The 18967-nt window shown below is 40.9% G+C and overlaps 1 protein-coding gene across 3 annotated transcripts in view; it reads right to left on the bottom strand.

The window, feature by feature from the left end:
• The window catches only part of SPAG1 (sperm associated antigen 1), a 67506-nt gene that overhangs the window by 13039 nt on the left and 35500 nt on the right, over positions 1–18967 (bottom strand). For all 3 annotated transcript variants that reach the window (XM_019467985.2, XM_019467989.2, XM_053896607.1), the window contains 5 exons: positions 14190–14570; positions 13768–13867; positions 8268–8420; positions 3723–3889; positions 1–133 (listed from right to left, as the gene is read on the bottom strand). In XM_019467985.2, the coding sequence (XP_019323530.2) occupies positions 1–133; positions 3723–3889; positions 8268–8420; positions 13768–13867; positions 14190–14570 (934 nt within the window). The remainder of the gene's footprint in view (positions 134–3722; positions 3890–8267; positions 8421–13767; positions 13868–14189; positions 14571–18967) is intronic.

Genomic DNA, 18967 nt, shown 5'->3' with positions numbered 1-18967 from the left:
CTGTTTGTATAAATGGCACATTCCTTGTTGTTAATCTTTAAGCATTCAATGTATTTACTAAGGGCATCTTTATAGTTTTTGTCCTTTACACATTGATTTCCTTCTTCTTTAAGGGTTTTAAACATTTTTTCATCTATGGGACACCCCCCAAGGGGAAAAAAAAAAAAAGAGGAAGGATTCATATAAGCACCTCTACAAAATCTTCAGTACATCTGTAAGTAGATATTCTATTGCAAATTAACCTGACCACACATACCATGCAGAGCTGAAGTCTAAGTGGAACAAAACTTGGTATACAAATTAAAAAGACAAATTGGCTGTAAGTAAAAATTACACAATTATTACAATATTTTTTCAAATTAGAAAATAAAATATAAGTAATTATATTATTTTATCCATATTGGTATGTCCTCTGCTGAAGATACAAACATCTACAGTGTTTGGTGGGAAAACTATTTCATGAAAAATGAACAAACAAACCTGTTCATGCCTGAGGCAGACATCTGGCCCCGCATTTCCTTGGAAAATCACACCTCCTCCACCCTCTGTCCTGTAGTTTAGGTAAAGCAAACCGTACCCTAGCCCTACCATTTGGAGTAATCTTTATTTTTTTACTAATCAGCACATCATATTTCTTTTTTTTTTTTTTTTCAACGTTTTTTATTTATTTTTGGGACAGAGAGAGACATAGCATGAACGGGGGAGGGGCAGAGAGAGAGGGAGACACAGAATCGGAAACAGGCTCCAGGCTCCGAGCCATCAGCCCAGAGCCTGACGCGGGGCTCGAACTCACGGACCGCGAGATCGCGACCTGGCTGAAGTCGGACGCTTAACCGACTGCGCCACCCAGGCGCCCCAGCACATCATATTTCTTTAGCCACAATAATCTACTTGGTCAGGGATGGGCCTATGAGAGCCAATAAGATACACTTAAGATGGCAGCTTCTGAAAATTCTTGGCTCTTTCCAGTGGAAAATGAGGAGGAAAGGAGGAGCTATTCTGCCATCCGATGATACAAGGGGAGAGTCTGTGTGTCTAAAAATGGGCTAAAAAGAGCAACAGAGAGGTCAAGATAGAGAGCTAAATAAGAATCCCCGAATCCTGAATCCAACCATCCCTGCAGCTACATTACTTGCGGACTTTTCCATGGTACGAGCCAGTAAACAACCTTTATTGCTTAAGCCATAAAGGGTTGGGTTTTCTGTTATCTTCAAAGAGAGAGTCCCAACTATTACCATTACCTGTTATCATGCAGTGATCATGGCTGACTCTCTGTTTAGGATCCATTTCCCCTTCCTAAGAGTGCCTTGATATTCATTCAGCTATCACCCCTCTCCTATTAACCCCAGATGTTCAGGGGAAGCTGACTCCACTGATCAAGAACTCAGGCCTAAGCCAATCCAGGCATGGCATTCCTTCATCATAGGGACTGGCTCAGGAATGGACACATGACCCATTAGAGTAACTACCATTAGATTCTGGGCCAAGAAAGGAACAGGATAAAAAAGCTAGGGTTTTAGGTGTAACATATTTTCTCATTGTTAAATTAATGCCACCCAAAGCAATGGCGTCTCTTGGAGCCTTTAGACATTCTTTTAAAAAATTTTTTTTTTTTCAACGTTTTTTATTTATTTTTGGGACAGAGAGAGACAGAGCATGAACGGGGGAGGGGCAGAGAGAGAGGGAGACACAGAATCGGAAACAGGCTCCAGGCTCCGAGCCATCAGGCCAGAGCCTGACGCGGGGCTCGAACTCACGGACCGCGAGATCGCGACCTGGCTGAAGTCGGACGCTTAACCGACTGCGCCACCCAGGCGCCCCGCCTTTAGACATTCTTAAGTGCACACATGAAGCCTAAAACTGCTGCAGTTCTATTATTTTCCATCAGAACTTGAGCCCTGATGAGCTGTGCCTGATTTTAGGGCCTGCCTGAGCCCTTTCAGTTCCATGAGCCAAAACCATTCCTTACAACCTGTCAATAGATTTTCTGTTACTTGCAATCAAAGTTTTTTAACACACATAAAGTATGAATATCTAAAGTTTTAAATCTGTGTAAATTACCCAATGGAGTCACCTGATATAAAAATCCATAAATTAAAATTTAAAATATCTTTAAACTTTATAATCTAAAAATCTTAACACACTAAACTTATAATATAAACTTGGAATATTAACAATAATCTTATTTGTCCCCTGCACAATGGCATGAAGTAGTAATCACAGAATATTAAAAAAAATTTTTTTTTAAGTTTATTTATTTATTTAGAGAGAGACAGAATGAGCAGGGAAGGGGCAGAGAAAAAGGAAGAAGAGAGAGAATCCCAAGCAGGCTCTACACCGTCAGCACAGAGCCCAACACGGGGCCTGAACTGCTGAAACCTGAGATCACGACCTGAGCCAAAACCGAGAGTCAGACGCTCAGCCGACTGAGCCACCCAGGCATCCCAATCACAGAGTATTTCTAATGAGTCATGTTTCAAAAGATGTCATACAATGGGGCCAATGACACTCCCCATAAATCTAGCATATATAAGCCCTAAAACATAAACAGAGTATTACTCTGTTTTAGGGCTTATATAACTTGCTGAAAAACTTTCCTTAAGCTTTTCCTCCCCCAGTGTTTTTAAACCTTCGGTATCTATTCTAATAATCACATAAAAATGAACAGAAAGAGCTGATTATACTTGTGCTTATAATTAGCTATCCCATATCTACGGTACAGTTAGTATATTCACTCTGTTAACAAACAGCTACCCTTTACTGACCAAATGCTTTGTGTGAGGCTCTAATGGCAAACTCTAGAAAACCAGAGAGCCCCACGATCTTCCAAGGACTGCTAAATAATCATAAAGCCCTGGGGCACCTGGGTGGCTCAGCCAGTTAGGCTTCCGACTCTTGATTTTGGCTCAGGTCACAATCTCACCCCAAGTCTGCTTGGGATTCTCTTTCTCCCTCTCTCTGCCCCTCCCCTGCTGGCACACGTGCGCACGCTCTTTCTCCCTCTCTCTCAAAATAAATAAGCATTTCAATAAATAAATAATCTTAAAGCCTCAGCAGATGTTCCCTGCATCTTCTTTCTAGTCAATGAAGAGGGTGAGGGTCTAAGAGAAGCCACTGGAACATCATGACTCAGGAATCTCAGGATGTCTGCAAGATGAGGCTCAAGGAGATATACACAGAGTTCCTAAGCAGGCAGGAGAAATGGGGCCTCAATGGCTTTACGCAGAAAGCAAGAGTGAAGTCAACACTTATTAAACACTGTACAACGTGATGAGGTAGGTACTAAGGGAATGCAGATATGTTAACAACTATGATATAAGGCAGAAGAAAATACCTGCTAGATATTTACATTGTAGGATTTTACTTTATTATTTCAAACACACCAATCTTATTATTTTAGCCCTGCCACATATAGGCATAGTAGTAAACTAATGCTATTTCTTTTTCTTATTAATAATTATGCTAACTTAACCTTTATTATTTTGTATGCACATCTCCATTTATTCCTAAGAACTCCATGAGATAGTTACATTTCTTCCTTTCATACACACTGGGACACTGGATGCATGAAACAACTTAAGACTAGTTAGAGGGAGAACAGGGTCTTAACTTAAACCTGGGTCTGATGCCTGAGTTCATGTCCTTCTCCTTCTGCTTTACCGAGAAGATATACACACAGCTCAAGACAACCCGCACAAGAAAGGATTGTAGGCCTCCCCTACCTGTGATGCCAGGCTGGGAATGGCTACAGGAGTCTCCCACTTGGTCTGGGGGTGTCTCTGTGGCAGGCTGCCAAGCTCGTAAATGCGTGGAAGTGGGCACAGCAGGAATGGGTGACAGCTTCTCCCGCCAGCTTGGTCCATCCAGATTCATTAAAATTCTTGTTATCCTAAAAAGAAAATGAATTTTCTCGATTAATCATGCCATTTGTTTTTTATATCCATGAAGCTCAAATCAAGAGTAAGATATACAAACATTGCATTTGTGTACTTCCCTGTAGAAAACAGTCTTAAGCTGTCTGCTGTCCACAGACCTTTAAATGGTCTTTAGAAGGACTTTTAAAAGCTGCCAAAAACTATGTTAACTTTAGATCCTTTTTGTAGAAGAAAAAAGCGAAGCCCTTCCTAACTGGTTCAAAAAATATATTTAATGTATATGCAATAAAACTGTATTTTTTTGAAAAAGTGAAAAATAAAAGCAAAATTTAGAAGGCCTAAAAGAAACATCTTGCATAACATTTAATGTAATTACTAAATTGATAATGTATTACTCTGGAGAATAACCAAAAGCACTTCAGAATTTCTATGCCCAAACCATACACCAAAGACAGGTGTTCAAGACTAGCTGCCGAAAGTGATGAGGACAAGCTGTAATGTGGAATGCTGTTTTTTCTTAAAACATTTCCATATTGCTAAGATACTCTTACCTTTATTTTTTTTGCCTCTAAAATTATCCATTAACTACGTTTTCAAACACATAATGATGAAGGGACAAGATACTGGAGTCTACTACAAGGGCCCTTGTATTACTGACATTTACTCATGACCATCAAAAGGTTCAGATTAACATCTCCGATTATCACTGTGTCATCATTTTAAACACACAAAATATATTTAGATTTAAAACAAAATTGAATCATGTATTTGAAATGAAACTGGTTTCAAAAAGGTGTGCCCCGGGGCACCTGGGTGGCTCAGTCGGCTGGGCATCCGACTTTAGTTCAGGTCATGATCTCACAGTTTATGAGTTCAAGCCCCGCATCGGGCTCTGTGCTGACACCTAAGAGCCTGGAGCCTGCTTTAGATTCTGTGTGTGTGTGTGTGTGTGTGTGTGTGTGTGTGTGTGTGTGTGTCTCTCTCTCTCTCTCTCTCTCTCTCTCTCTGACCCTCCCCAGCTCACACTGTCTCTCTCCCTCTCTCTTTCAAAGATAAACAAACATTTTTAAAAAATTAAAAAAAAAAAAAAAGGTGTGCCCCAAGACTGAGAAGGTTTACTGGTAATTAGGAGAATGCATTCAAGTTAGTTAACTCAATAGTACTTTTTGTGCGAATAGTTTTTATTTATCTAGACACAAATACAATGCACATACTTTTTCCCCAGTTTTTTAAACTGAAATTTCAGTTATGCTGAAATTGGTTATGCTAACCAACTCTCACATATTTTAGAGAAAAAAAAATTTTTTTTGAAAAACAATGTAAAACCACCCACAAATGCAGAAAAAAAAAAAAGCTTTAGAAAAAAGAATTTTCAAGCAAAACTTGTATTACCAGCAGAGAGGAAGGAAGAAGCAGCTGAAAAGAGATGATGTGTTGCCAGGGAGTAAATAAGTATATGCAGGGAAATTTAACATATAAGATTCCTGGAGAGGAAGAGAGGAATATGGTTAATGGAAGACAGAAACAAAATAAGCACAGATGTTTAAACTGGGGGAAAAAAAAAAAAAAAAAAAAGCTGTTGTTGCTCACATGGAAAAGCATAAATATGGGATTCATGAAAAGGAACAGTGAAATTTTAAAAATTGATATTTTATAGAAGAAATACAGCAAAAAAAAAGCCTCCTCACCTTCTTATAAAACATCAGTAAGAACCAATTAAAAAAAACTTACAAGTCAATCTATATAAAAGGACCTTCATGAGGACATATAAAAAGTATAACACAATCCTCAAAAAGTTTAAATATAGAATTCCCATATGACCCAGCAATGCCACTCCTGAGTATACACCAAGAGGAACCAAAAACAGGTATATAAGCAAAACCCTGTGCACAAAATGTTCAAAGCAGGCCGTTCACAACAGCTCAAAGATGCAAACAACCCAAATGTCCACCATCTGATGAATGAATGAACAAAATGATATATATTCCTATGATGGATTATTCAGCTATAAGAAGAAATGAAGCACTCACATATACCACAACAAGAATGAACCCTGAGAACACTGTGTAGGTGAAAGAAGCCAAACACAAAAGGTACCTCCTCTAGGACTCCACTTATAGGGACTACCCAGAATAGGGAAGTCCATAGACAGAAAGCAGATTACTGGTTTCCAGGGGCTGGGATAAGGGAAAATGAGTGATTGCTTAATGGGAACAGAATTTCCTTTTGGGACGATAAATGTTTTGGAATTAGAGCGAGGTGGTGGTTATACAACATGTGAATGTGCTAAAAGGCCACTCAATCGTATATTTTAAAATAGTGTTCCCTTCTGTGAATTGTACTTCACTTTTAAAAACTATATAGTGCAGCAGGTTCAGAAATGTAATTACAGCCTGTCAGATATAGATTTCTCCCTTCAGAACTTCCAGCCTATCACTGTGAACTGTTATTTCCTAAAATACCTTTCAACAGGCCTTTCCTCTCTGTCAGCTACTTCAGGGGCCTTCCCAACTTTGTTTCACAAGAACCTCTAACCGTGAGAGGATTCTACTTTCCCCAACTACCTTGGATATGACCAGACAGAGGAGGACGGGCAAATTCAAAGCAGAGCACAGGAGTGAATTACGCTGTTAGGGAATGACTTCATTCAACACATTTTACTGAGGATATTTACTGTATGAGGTACTTCAACTACAGAGATGGATAAAACACAATTCCTGACCTCACAGAACTCCCAGGAGAATGAGAGAAAAATAATTTTACAAAAAGAGAGGGACAGAATTTACAAATAATATGGAAGCTGTGTAATAAAAGGCACAGTGTTCTGGGGTCACTGGGAAGAGAGCCTGAAATACATGTTTGGTGAGGCAGGAGGTGGGTGTATCTGTGAAAGTCACTTCCTAGAGGAAGCAGACCCTCTCCTGATAGACAGGAAGGAATTAACTAGACAAAAAAGAAGAAAAGTACCTTCAAGCATATATGAGGCAGTAGATGACACTTTGGCAAGGCAGCTGTGCCAACAGGGCAAATGGCTGGAGAGCTCCCACGTGATGCTGCCTGATTTTACAAGATCAAGGCAACCCTGATCTTGGGTGAAGGCCCAAGGTTCCAGCTAGCCCCACTCTAGATCCAATAAACAGTATAAATCCCTTTTAGACAGGTTCCACGTGACCAGAGTGAACGTTCCAGGAGATGGCCATTGGCTCTACATACAGATCTTTCCAACAGTTTTCTCCAAAGTGTGGTGAAATAATGTAGGGAGGTAAGGCATGATTTTATAAAATGAATTAATCCAAAACATGCCACTCTCATTTCCTAAAATTTTTCTCAAGGTTTCCTCATGTCCCATCAGTGCTCTTCAAAGACCACCTCAGGTACTCTCTCTCCAACAACTGAAGTCTACACAAAGGTGGCCTGGCCTGTTAACCCCCACCTTCCTAACCATTTTTCACAGTTGGAGATAACCTGTCTTGTGTTTTTTCATCTAACTATATTCTGGTTTGCTTAAATACAGAGACTATATTATTTTTCCCCATTTTGTCTCTTTAGGTGGTGGGGGGGTGGGGGATATGGTACACTAGACCAACACGGGGCACAGCGTAACGCACATAATTATACTTTGGACAAATGGAATCAGAAAATATTATACATAATTAGAAATATTGCCCAACTAGTAATTTTCAAATTTCACCTGAAAGCCATTTGAAGTCTGGAAATTCTTACCTTCCCATGCTCACTCAGGGGGTAAATAGGTCATAATATAAATTAGATCCAAATTCTTTGCTATTTCACCATTGTAAGTTAATACTCATCCTAGATGAGTGTCTATTTAAAGGGCATATAACACAAATATCTAGCAGGCTCATGAAGACATCCGTTCTCCTGAGGAGAAACAACAGATATGTTTCCACTGACAGCTGTGGTGCCAATGAGCATGTGCAAACCCTGTAGGAGAAGAAGATTCAACATGGCAGTTTTCACTACATTTTTGGATTCTGTCCTATAATTAGTACTGATTTACAACATCACTGAAAACACTTCCTAACTCCACAGATATTTATAAATACTGAAATTAAATGCTGTGCGTTCAGAACAGCAAAGATCTGTACCCTAAGTTAAAAAAAAACCCATAATTACTGAACAGTAATAAATGGACCGGGAAACAAATACAAAGGTGTCAGAGGACAACTCAAAATGTACTGCAGGACAGTTAGAAATTAAGTTAGAGAGAAAGAACTGTTTGGTTTTGATGGGAGTGAGAGAAGGCGATCATTCATGCAAAGTAAATAATAGAACGGTCTACACTTTGGTAGTTCTTGCAGGTGGGGAAGAGAAAAATGTAGCTCCATTGTAAAACAACTAGACCTCAGGCACTGCTTCGGGTTAGGTTACCTGTTAATACTGTCATTCGCTAGCTGGATTGTGCAGTCCATTTGCAACACCGTTTTATAATCCACATAAGCTTTCTGATACTGCTCTAAAGTTTCATAGGCCATTGCTCGTCGAAGAAGAGGTTTGATGGAGAATGGATGAAGTTCCAGAGCCCTAAAGACAAAAATATTACATGTCACTTGTTCTGAAAATTACTTTTTAACTTATACTAACTGAATGTACACTACGGTACCGGACTCTCAGAAATATTTTTATGTATCTGCCAGTCCATATTGGGGACCTAGGAACATACTAGAAAGGCAAACTCAGAGTAGAAGAGCAATCAAACTTGCATACCTCATTTCAAACAGTTCCAAAGCACTCTGGCATTTACTCTTTCCCCCACTGAGCCTGAGCTCCCTGGAAGCAGGCAATGTGTCTCACCCCCTCCAATGCCCCTGCCCTCCCCTGTGCCCTAACAGAGCCCACCATGGCACCAGGTACAAAGTAGGCTTTCAAAAGATTCTTGTTACTTACTGATGGATTAAAAGGAAAACTTTTATCTACACCTATGTGTTTAACAAGGCACCTTAGCACAGAACCACAGAAGCTTGCAATACATTTTGAAAATCAGCTCTCTGAACTTCATACAGTTTATTATGATTTACTTGCTGCCAAAGGGCTTAAAAAATAAACTGGAGGGAATCAAGGAAGTATATGAGAATTCCTTATAAATCATGAATTTTCATCTTGCACTTTTTAGGCTACGAAGTATTTCTAACATCACTAGAACATACAATCAAAAGACTGAATTTATGAATGAAAACTATCATACTTAGTTTTAACAAACTTAACTAAAATTGTAAAGTATGGTGTGCACAGATCCTCGGAAGAGCCCACTTTCTATATAACCCACGAGTGAGTATCTGCTGCACCAGACTGTCCACACTGGGGATGGCAGGTCTGCTCTTCTGGTTAACTCTTCTGTTCCATGCAGCTTATAGATCAGCTGCAGGGAAAGCACGAGTGAGGGCTGCTTTACTTTTTCTCCAGCAGTCTTGGGGATCTACTGTCTATTCCTGTCTACAGTGACCTGGCAAAGAGCAAGCTCTGACAGGACATATACCGTGTGCTAGTCACTGTAGACATTCTCACAAGCCTGCAGGGTAAACAGTCCCACGTTCATCCCACGTTCATTCTGCAGGTGAGGGGATGGAGAGACATGGGGCCATCTGCCCACATGTCAGTTCTTTTGAATTTAAGCTTCAGGAAAGCAAGGACACCGCCTGTCCTAAGCACCACTATATTCCCAGTGTAGAGATCATTGCCTGGGCCAGAGGAAGCACTTCAGCAAACACCTGATTGAACCAATGCTCTTTCTACCACAAAACAGTGCAAAAACACTATAAATAAAGGAACTTCACTGGAGTCATCTGCCACTGGGACTCCTTCACAATTCTCCACGTCATACTCAACTGCACGTGTGGGTGCACTCCCGGGCTGTGTACCATAGAGGCTGTCATGAATTAGCTTCAGTTCTTTAAAAAATAACACATTTTGTTCCACCCAGGTGTTAGGATTATGGGTTATTTTAATGATCTCCTTCATACTGTACTGGGTTTTAAAATTTTTTTTCTGTAACACATACGTATTACTTTTGTAAACAGTAGAAGTTACTTTATTTTATTTACCTTAAAAAAATTTCTTCTAACATTTATTTATTTTTGAGAGAGCACAATCGGGAGAGGGGGCAGAGAGGGAGCCACAGAATCCAAAGCAAGCTCCAGGCTCTGAGGTATCTACACAGAGCCCAATGCAGGGCTCGAACTCACAAACCATGAGATCATGACTTGAGTCGGATGCCTAACTGACTGAGCCACTCCAAAAGTTATTTTAGAAATTAAGATCAAGTAAAAGCTTTTAAACACTAGAAAACAGACCTCTGAGCATCAGGATCTATCACTAGTACCACTGCCTTAAATCTAGCTTAGTTTCATGCTTCGAGGATATTAATGGCATGAAGAGGGATTGTAAATACGTGTAATACTTACACAACTACCTCATTTCCCCACAACTACCCCATTTCACCACTGACTTCCAATGCCCAAGGTGCTCTTTAGCCACTCAAGATGGATTTGAGGTAGGTGTGGAATGTAACACTGCGTGAGATGATGCATTTAATTTTTAGCACTCCCAGCCTAGTAAATGCAAGGTTTTTTCTCTTTAACCACAAGCCTGAAAATGAATACGAGCTTATAAATGGAGATTCTGCTAAGAAAAAAAAAAGGCATTCATTCATAAAAACACAGAGAATGTTTAAACCAGAGCTTACAAAAACTTAACTATTCAAATTAACACTTTTAAGGACCTACAGAATCTTCTAATTTGAAGCCTGGCAGAGAGCAGCAGAGGAGCAAAAGCGAAGAATTATCAGGCAACATTCATTTTTATTGAGCCTGTCAAAATACCCTTGATGGAAAGTCACTGAAAGATATTTTCGTGTAGTTTAGAGAACCCAAAAAAGTTCTCTGGCAGATGGGAAAAGTGAAGACTTTTTTTTAGGTGATAAAGAATCCTGAGAACAGACGACAAAGGTAATTTCTAGGATAATGGTTTTAAACTTCAGCTTAGGCATCATAACCCTGTTTCGTGGCTCGCCTGGAAGTCTAAAACAGAAACATGGAGATACTGTGGCCAGGAGACGGGCAGGGCCCAGAGCTCCCTGAGCTCTCCCAATACCCCTTATACTCCCAGTAGTGATTCTCCCAGCACACCCCGGGACAAACCTCAGAGGAAGTGCTTCAGAACAAGCCCCCGGAATTCAGACACATAAAATCAAACATTTTCTTCCCAAAATGCATACAAAGGTATAGATCATAGGTCAATCTACGAGAGCTAATTCATAGGATCCCCTCCGCTCCTTATTTTAAAGTTTGCTCCCGTGAGTTTTTCTTTTTCAATGTTTGACTCCAGCTACCACTTGCCTTGTAATAAGGGCTCATGGCAGAAAAAACAACTCTCCAAACAGCAGACAATTAAGTGAAAAACTAAATAGGCTTCCGTTAAAATGTATGCAATCTTCTTGAGATGAAAAGAAAATACAGTCCTATTTCTGCTACTAAATAATTCCTAGTTCACACAGATTTTAAATACATTCATTTCAACATGTTCGCAAAAGCCAATCATGGTTTCTCTGGCATTAAAACGAGTTTGAGACTCACTGCTCTGGAGTAAAATCATCTCATACCCCTTATGTTGGGACTCATAAACCAGGTATCAAGAAAACACCGAAGTAGGTCGGCCTCTACGGAGGTCAGCACTGACCAGCAGAGCAGGATTCCTTGGCCTACAACACAGCTCTTATCGAAGGACATCTTAAATAAACCACTGCCACTTCCCTCCCCAGAAGGCCATCTCCTGCTCTTCTTCAAGACAAACCTCCATTCTAGCCTCCCTAGACACCATGGCTGGAATCCCATCGTTGACTTCCTCCCAGATCGACACTGAAACACAACAAATTTTATGTCTGCCACCTTAAACCATCTCACTTAAGGATAAAGTGAATCCATTTGTTTTGCAGTGGCCCTAACTATAGGGGTCTCAAGTTTTTGAGAGACAGAGACACACACACAGCGTCAGTTGGGGAGGAGCGGGGGGCGGGGGGGGGGGGGGGGGGGGAGAACAGAAGCCCAAGCAGGCTCCATGCTGTCAGTGCAGAGCCCAACTCAGGACTTGATGTTCGAACCATGAGATGATGACCTGAGCCAAAAGTCAGACACTTAACCAACTGAGTCACCCAGGCACCCCTAGGGGTCTCAAGTTTTAATTAAAGTCCTGAACTTGCTTACTGCAGGAAGACCTAAGACCAGTCTGAAAGGTATTAGCAACAGACACTTGAGCTACAAGGTTCATAGCTGCAAATCACAATGTGCTTGATATTCCACAAATTCACATGGTCTTGTTGGTTAGTTATGTGCAGTGGTGCATGTTTAACAACCGGCTCTCCTCCTAGGGAGAAAACCCCAGATTTGTGGGATTTGCCAGTTTTCCCAGTATTAGTATTCCAAACAAATTGGTAGATTTCAAGCTACCAATTTGACTTCAACCAGCTCACAAAATTCTAAAAATACAACAATTAATTAGTGTGAGCTAGCACAACAGTGGATGGGGTCTACAGTCAGGCCCAAGTGAACATATAGTATTTACTTTTAAATACATAAGATTGGGAAAAAGAAATCCAAGCCCCTCAACACTTTTTTTAAAAAATTCAGGCACAGATATTATAAGTTTTTACCCATATCAATATACTGATACTATCAATGAAAAATAATTAACTGTTCATCTTTTTTTTTTTAATTTTTTTTTTAACGTTTATTTATTTTTGAGAGAGAGAGACAGAGCATGAGCGGGGGAGGGGCAGAGAGAGAGAGGGAGACACAGAATCCGAAACAGGCTCCGGGCTCTGAGCTGTCAGCACAGAGCCCGACGCGGGGCTTGAACTCACGGACTGCGAGATCATGACCTGAGCCGAAGTCGGCCGCCTAACCGACTCAGCCACCCAGGCACCCCTAAACTGTTCATCTTCTTGGAAGGTTATCCACATAAATTATTGTTCAAACTAGGACTTTTGAGAGTGAAAAAGGGTGACAGTAATAATTTTACCACACAAGAGTAAACCAGGACTGTGAACATCAAACCAGGACAATTTATTTGCTAGATACTTAATAGCAGCTTCTTTCCAAAGGGCTCCTGAAGCAGGTTTATTCCTTGATAGTGGAAGAAAACAGTACTTTTTATTCATGTAAATATATTCACCAATTTCAGTATGTAACTTGTTGAGTAACATGGGTGACCACAGTGCTTGAAGGATGCAAAGCTGTATGTAAAATATGGCTCTGGTCCTCACAGAGCTCAATATCCAATGTAGTCGATGACACAAGTACCCACAGGTGTGAGAGTGACAGTGAAAGGGTTATAGCCATGCAAGTGACCAGGAAAGCAAAGAAGAGGGAGGGGTTAGTTGAGCAGGGATTTCAGAGGCAAAGATGTGCAGAGGGCGTTACAGACAGTGGACCAAATGAGAGCAGAAAGCCTGTTCAGGGGGCAACGTGGTAAAAAAGGAGCCTATAATTATCTGGAACACCATACTGAGCCACTGAATGCCTATTTGAAACACAAAATAATGCTTCAGGAAAAGTTGTTCTGACACTACAGTGGATTGGAGGCGGCAGAGAGGTTAGATGGAAGGCTTGTCCAGTAGTCTAGGATATGAAAAGAACGTGAATTAAGGTGGTGGCTGTAGAAATGAAAAAAGTTGCAGTCTTCTATTAACTGTCTTCAGTTAGAAGAAATTTATGAAAGAGATGAATTTATGACTTCCATGTATAATTCAATTAACATGTCTTAAAAAAGTGTCTTAAGAAATCAGACTCATGCAAAAATTTAGTAAGCAATTAAATACTGCATTCATCACACTGGAATGGTAAAACTCTCTTGAGAAACCTGAAAATGGGCAGTTTACCTGGTACAATCTTGAATGCAGCCGCTGCAGTTTCCTTCTTTTAGGTAACACGCTGCTCTATTTGAATATAAGATACTTAGATCATCTGCGCTTCCACTTCCTAAAATCACATTTAATTAAACACGGTTAAAATCCATTAGCGCAGTCACAGTTCACCAGCACAAGACGACTGAGGTCTCCAGGGACACTGCAGTCCTGCAGGCCGCCCATAATGCGGCGCCCCGGGAGCGGCCCCTGCCCGCAGTGGCCTGCCCGCGCACACGCTACGCATTCCACGGTGCTGCCCGCCCAGGTCGGTGCCACCCCGCCCTGGGTCTGTTCCGCATGAAGGAAGCACGCACGCGAGCGCCTGTCACCGGGCGGCGGCCCGGCAGGTCCCGTGAGCCGCAGCCCTAGGGGAGGCGCGGGCGCTGCTCGCCTACCTGCAGGCTCCAGCTGCGCGATCGCCGCCGAGTACTTGAGGGTCGCCTCGGGGAACTGCCCGCTTCTGAACAGCTCGTTGCCCTGGCTCTTCAGGCCGGCGGGGCCGAGAGGGGCGGCGGGGGAAGGGGGCGCGGTGGTGGGGTCTCCCGCGCCCCGCTCGCCGCCAGGGTGCCGGCTGGCGCCGCCCTCCGCCGCCGCCGCCGCCGCCGAAGCACGCGGTCGGCCCCGCTTGTCCGAGCCGGCCCCTGGCGACCGACCCCGCCGCGGCGCGCCCCTCTCCGACCGCTTGCCGCCCTCGCTCTTGCCGGTCAGCTTCTTCTGGATGTTGCCCATGGCGCACGGCTCCGCGGCGCTTCTGGCTCCCGCCGGCTCCGCGCCCTCTGTGGGAAGTTGATGCGGGAAGTGAGTGTTTGCATCATCAGGAGAAACTACCTACCGCGGCTGCCGCGGGGGTGTCTGCGCAGACGCACGGCGCAGCGCCCGAGGGGGCGGGTCGCGGGAAAGGCCCGGCGGGCACCGCCCCCGCGGGCGTGGAGGCGCGGTTCCCGGCATCTCCAGGGGCATGTCGGCTCCGGGGCTGACCGCCTGGCCCGGTCCTCCCGGCCGTGCCTGGAAGCCGCCCCGTAGTTAACTCGTTAAACGCCGACGGGTTCGAGGCGGAATCGCTGTCCAAAGTCATTCCCTATGTCAAAGCATACGTGGCGAGCTACAACTTACAAAATATGTGTACCCTTCTCCCATTTACAATTTACGAATGAAGTTACTAAACCTTGAATACAATAATTAGTTGCACCCAACGTCAGAGTACCATTTTCTTACGTTAAAGGACTAGGAGAAAAAGATAATGCGAAAGTGAAATAAAATCCAAGTGATTAAATCATTTAAAAATGAATTTAGCAAAGAAGTGATATAAAATAGGTACCAAGTTTTTAAAAGGAGCCTTAAAAACAATAAATTTCCCATTACAATGCTTATGCAAACGTAAATTCCTTTGATCTTAATTGAAAGATTTCAGAGCCCACTTTGGATCCTCTCTTTCTCTCCCCCTCCCCTGCTTGAGCTTGTGTGTGCGCTCGCTCAAAGTCTCTCTCTCTCAAAAATAAACGTTAAAAACAACGAAAGGAAAAGAAAACCACAAATATTTAAATGAAAATCAGTGGATGCTCACCTTAAGGCAAGCGCTGAGTATAAAAACACACATCCAAGTGTAATAACCAAAACGGGCTTCATTATGAACACAATAAAAAGATCTTGTTATAGCAATAAATCCTGAGATTGGACCCAGCAAGATTATTAGAGCAAGGCTCCAGTGTTCGTCATCTGGTATCTGCTGCTCAAGTCCCCTCCCAGCATAAAACCAGATAAAAGCATAGATCAGTGTCAGGAGAAACAAGACAATTTAGTACTATTTTCTATTACCTTGTACATTATCCCCTCAAGTCTGTCTATTACTAAATAGCTGCAGTTTATTCGGAACTTAATACGGGTCAATATCTTTACATACATTATCATTAACCCTCAAACCAAGTATTATCATCCCCACTTTACAAATGGGGCAACAAAGACACAAGGAAAAAGCTAAAGAATGTCCTGGAGCAAAAGAGCTAGAAATCAGCATAACTGGATTATGGGATTCCAGGGAAATGAACTGAAAGTCATACCTCTTTCCTTAAGATTGAAATGTCTTTGAACAGCTTTGTTAGTCTCTACAAAGGTAAGCAGAGGCCCAAACATGAAAGACCTGTGAGTTCTGGCGGTACTGAACTAACTGTGGAACATTCCAGAGGAGTTGTTCAGGAGGTGGCTCCAAAAGTAGCTCAGAGGAGTGGCCTTATCTTGACTCTTCAGATGAGTCCTAATTAGCTTGGGAGTTGCTGATATAAACAGGATCATCGAAGTTTGGGTATGGATGAGGTCACTCAGATCTTCTGAAGGATTCTTAAAAAATACTAATACTTAAAGGATGATCAGAAGAAAAACCTCCAATGGGATGGAGAAGTATATAGAAATGAGAGAAAACCCAGGAGGGAGTACTGCCTCAGAAACCAAGAAAGAGTATTTCAGGGAGAAAGGACTCAACAGTAACAAATATCAAAGGAATGGATGGCCAGCAGTGTCAACTATATAAGGCCTATAGAGAACCATTAGATCTAAAGCCACAAGGACTTACTTCAGTAGCCTTCAATAGTTTGGGCAGTTGGTAGATGCAAAACTCCTCAACAAAAATAGCAAACCGAATCCAACAGCCTATACAAGGATTATACACCATGACCAAGTGGGATTTCTCTCAGGAAGTAGTTCAACAGTACAAAATCAATATACACACCACACATGAATAGAATAAGGGGAAAAACCACATGACCACAACTGACATTGAGAAAGTGTTTTACAGGGACACCTGGGGCGCCTGGGTAGCTCAGTTGGTTAAGCATCTGACTCTTGTTCTTAGCTCAGGTCTTGATCTCAGGGTCATGAGTTCAAGCCCTGTGTTGGGCTCCACACGCTGGGTGTGAAGCCTACTTAAAAAAATAAAAATAAATAAAAACAAAAAGCATTTTACAAAATCCAACACCTTCTCATGACTTAAAAAAAAAAAAAGAAAACCACTCAGAAAACTAGGAACAGAAATGAAATTTCTCAATCTGATAAAGTACAATTATGAAAAACTCAGTCAACATCATATTCAATGGTAGAGTCCTAAAAGTTTTCCCCTGAAGATCAGAAACAAGACAAGGATACTGTTTTCACTGCAGCTACTCAACATTATACTGGAAATAGTAGCCTGATCAATTAGGCAAGAAAAAAATAAAATAAATTAAAAAATAAAATAAAATAAGCATCCATATTGGAAGGGAAAAAGTAAAACCATTTATTAACAGATGACATAATTGTTATATATTATTATATATATTTTATATTATGCATATGTGTTCGTATGTGTGTGTTTATATATATGTGTGTGTGTGTATAACACACACACACACACACACACACACACACACACTGAAAAGCAAATTCAGCAATTTCAGGGTATAAGATATACTAGCAATGAACAATCTGACAATTACAACAACAATCCCATTTACAATAGCGTCATACGAATAAAATTTAGGAATACATTTAACCAAGGAGGTGAAAGACTTGTACGCTGAAAACTACAAATCATTGCTGGAAGAAAACCAACAAATGGAAAGGTATCTCTTCATTACCGATAGGATGACTTAATTTTAAAGTACCCAAAGTTATCTACAGATCTGGCATAATTCCTAACAAATTCTTACAGGCTTTTTTGCAGAAATGGAAAAGCTGATCCTCAAATTCATATGGAATTTAAAGGAGTCCAGGATAATCAAAACAATCTTGAAAAAGAACAAAATCAAAGGACTTACACTTCTGATTTCAAAACTTACTAAAAGTTCCAGTAATCAAAACAGTGTGGTACTGACATAAGGATAGACATCTAGACCAACAGAATAGAACTGAGAGTCTGCAAACCCATATTTATCTATGGCCAGTTGATTTTTGACAAGAGTGTCCAAGTCCATTCAATGGGGAAAGAATAATCTGACAAGTGGTGTTCAGACAATGCATTTCCACATGCTGAGGGGGAAAAAAAAAAAGCTAAGTTGGACCCCTTCCTACATCAATCAATCAAAATAAGTTAGTAATCTAAATATAAGAGCTAAAACCATAAAATTCTTAGAAGAGAACATAAAGGTAAATCTATATGACCTTGGATTTGGCAAAGGATTTTTATCTATGACATCAAAGGCACAGGCAACAAAAGAGAAAATAAATTGAACTTCATCAAAATTAACAACTTTTGTGCATAAAAGGGTATTATTAAGATAGTAAAAAGACAACCCACAGAATGGGAGAAACTGTGTGCAAGGGTCTAGTATCCAGACTATATAAAGTGCACTTATAATGCAACTATAAAGAGACAATCTAATTTTTAAATGGGCAAAGAACTTGATAAACATTCCTCCAAAGAAGCTAAACAAATAATAATAAACACATAAGATTGGTTAACATAGTAAGTCATTAGAAAAATGCAAATCAAAACCATAAGGAGTTACCACTTCACACCCATTATGATGGTTATAATCAAAAAAGTAAACTATAACAAGTGTTTCAAGGATGTGGAGGAATTAAAATCCTCATATATTGGTGGGACTATAAAATGGTATAGCCACTTTGGAAAATAGTCTGGCAGTTCCTAGAGAAGTTAAACACTGAGTTGCCATGTAACCCAGCATTCTACTCCTAGTTATTAAAATTAAAAACACATGTATAAACACAAAACTTGCAGAGCCACATTATTCATAATAGACAAAAAAGTGGAAACAGCCCAAATGTACATCAACAGATAAAGTGTAGTATTATCCATGCAATAGAATATTTGTCCATAAAAAGGAATAAAGTACTGACACATGCTGCAACATGGATGGACCTTGAAACTATTATGCTAAGTAAAAGGAGCCAGACATAAAACACCACATATTGTATGATTCCATTTATATGAGATATTCAGCACAGGCAAATCCACAGAGACAGAAAATAGTGGTTGTCAGGGGAGGGGTGATGGAAGTGACTGTTAATGGGTATGACATTTCTTTTTGTGATGATAAAAAAAATGTTCCAGAACTAGACTGTGTTGATGGTTGCACAACCTTGTGAATATATTAAAATCCACTGAACTTGAAAAGGATGAATTTCATGATATATGTATCCTATCTCAATTTAAAAAAAAGGAATGCTTATTTCACTTTACCCT

This window comes from Panthera pardus, unplaced genomic scaffold, assembly GCF_024362965.1.
Source record: "Panthera pardus isolate Hobbes unplaced genomic scaffold, ASM2436296v1 HiC_scaffold_7, whole genome shotgun sequence".
In the NCBI taxonomy this organism is placed as follows: Eukaryota; Metazoa; Chordata; class Mammalia; order Carnivora; family Felidae; genus Panthera; species Panthera pardus.
This window is presented reverse-complemented; position numbering and strand designations above follow the sequence as displayed.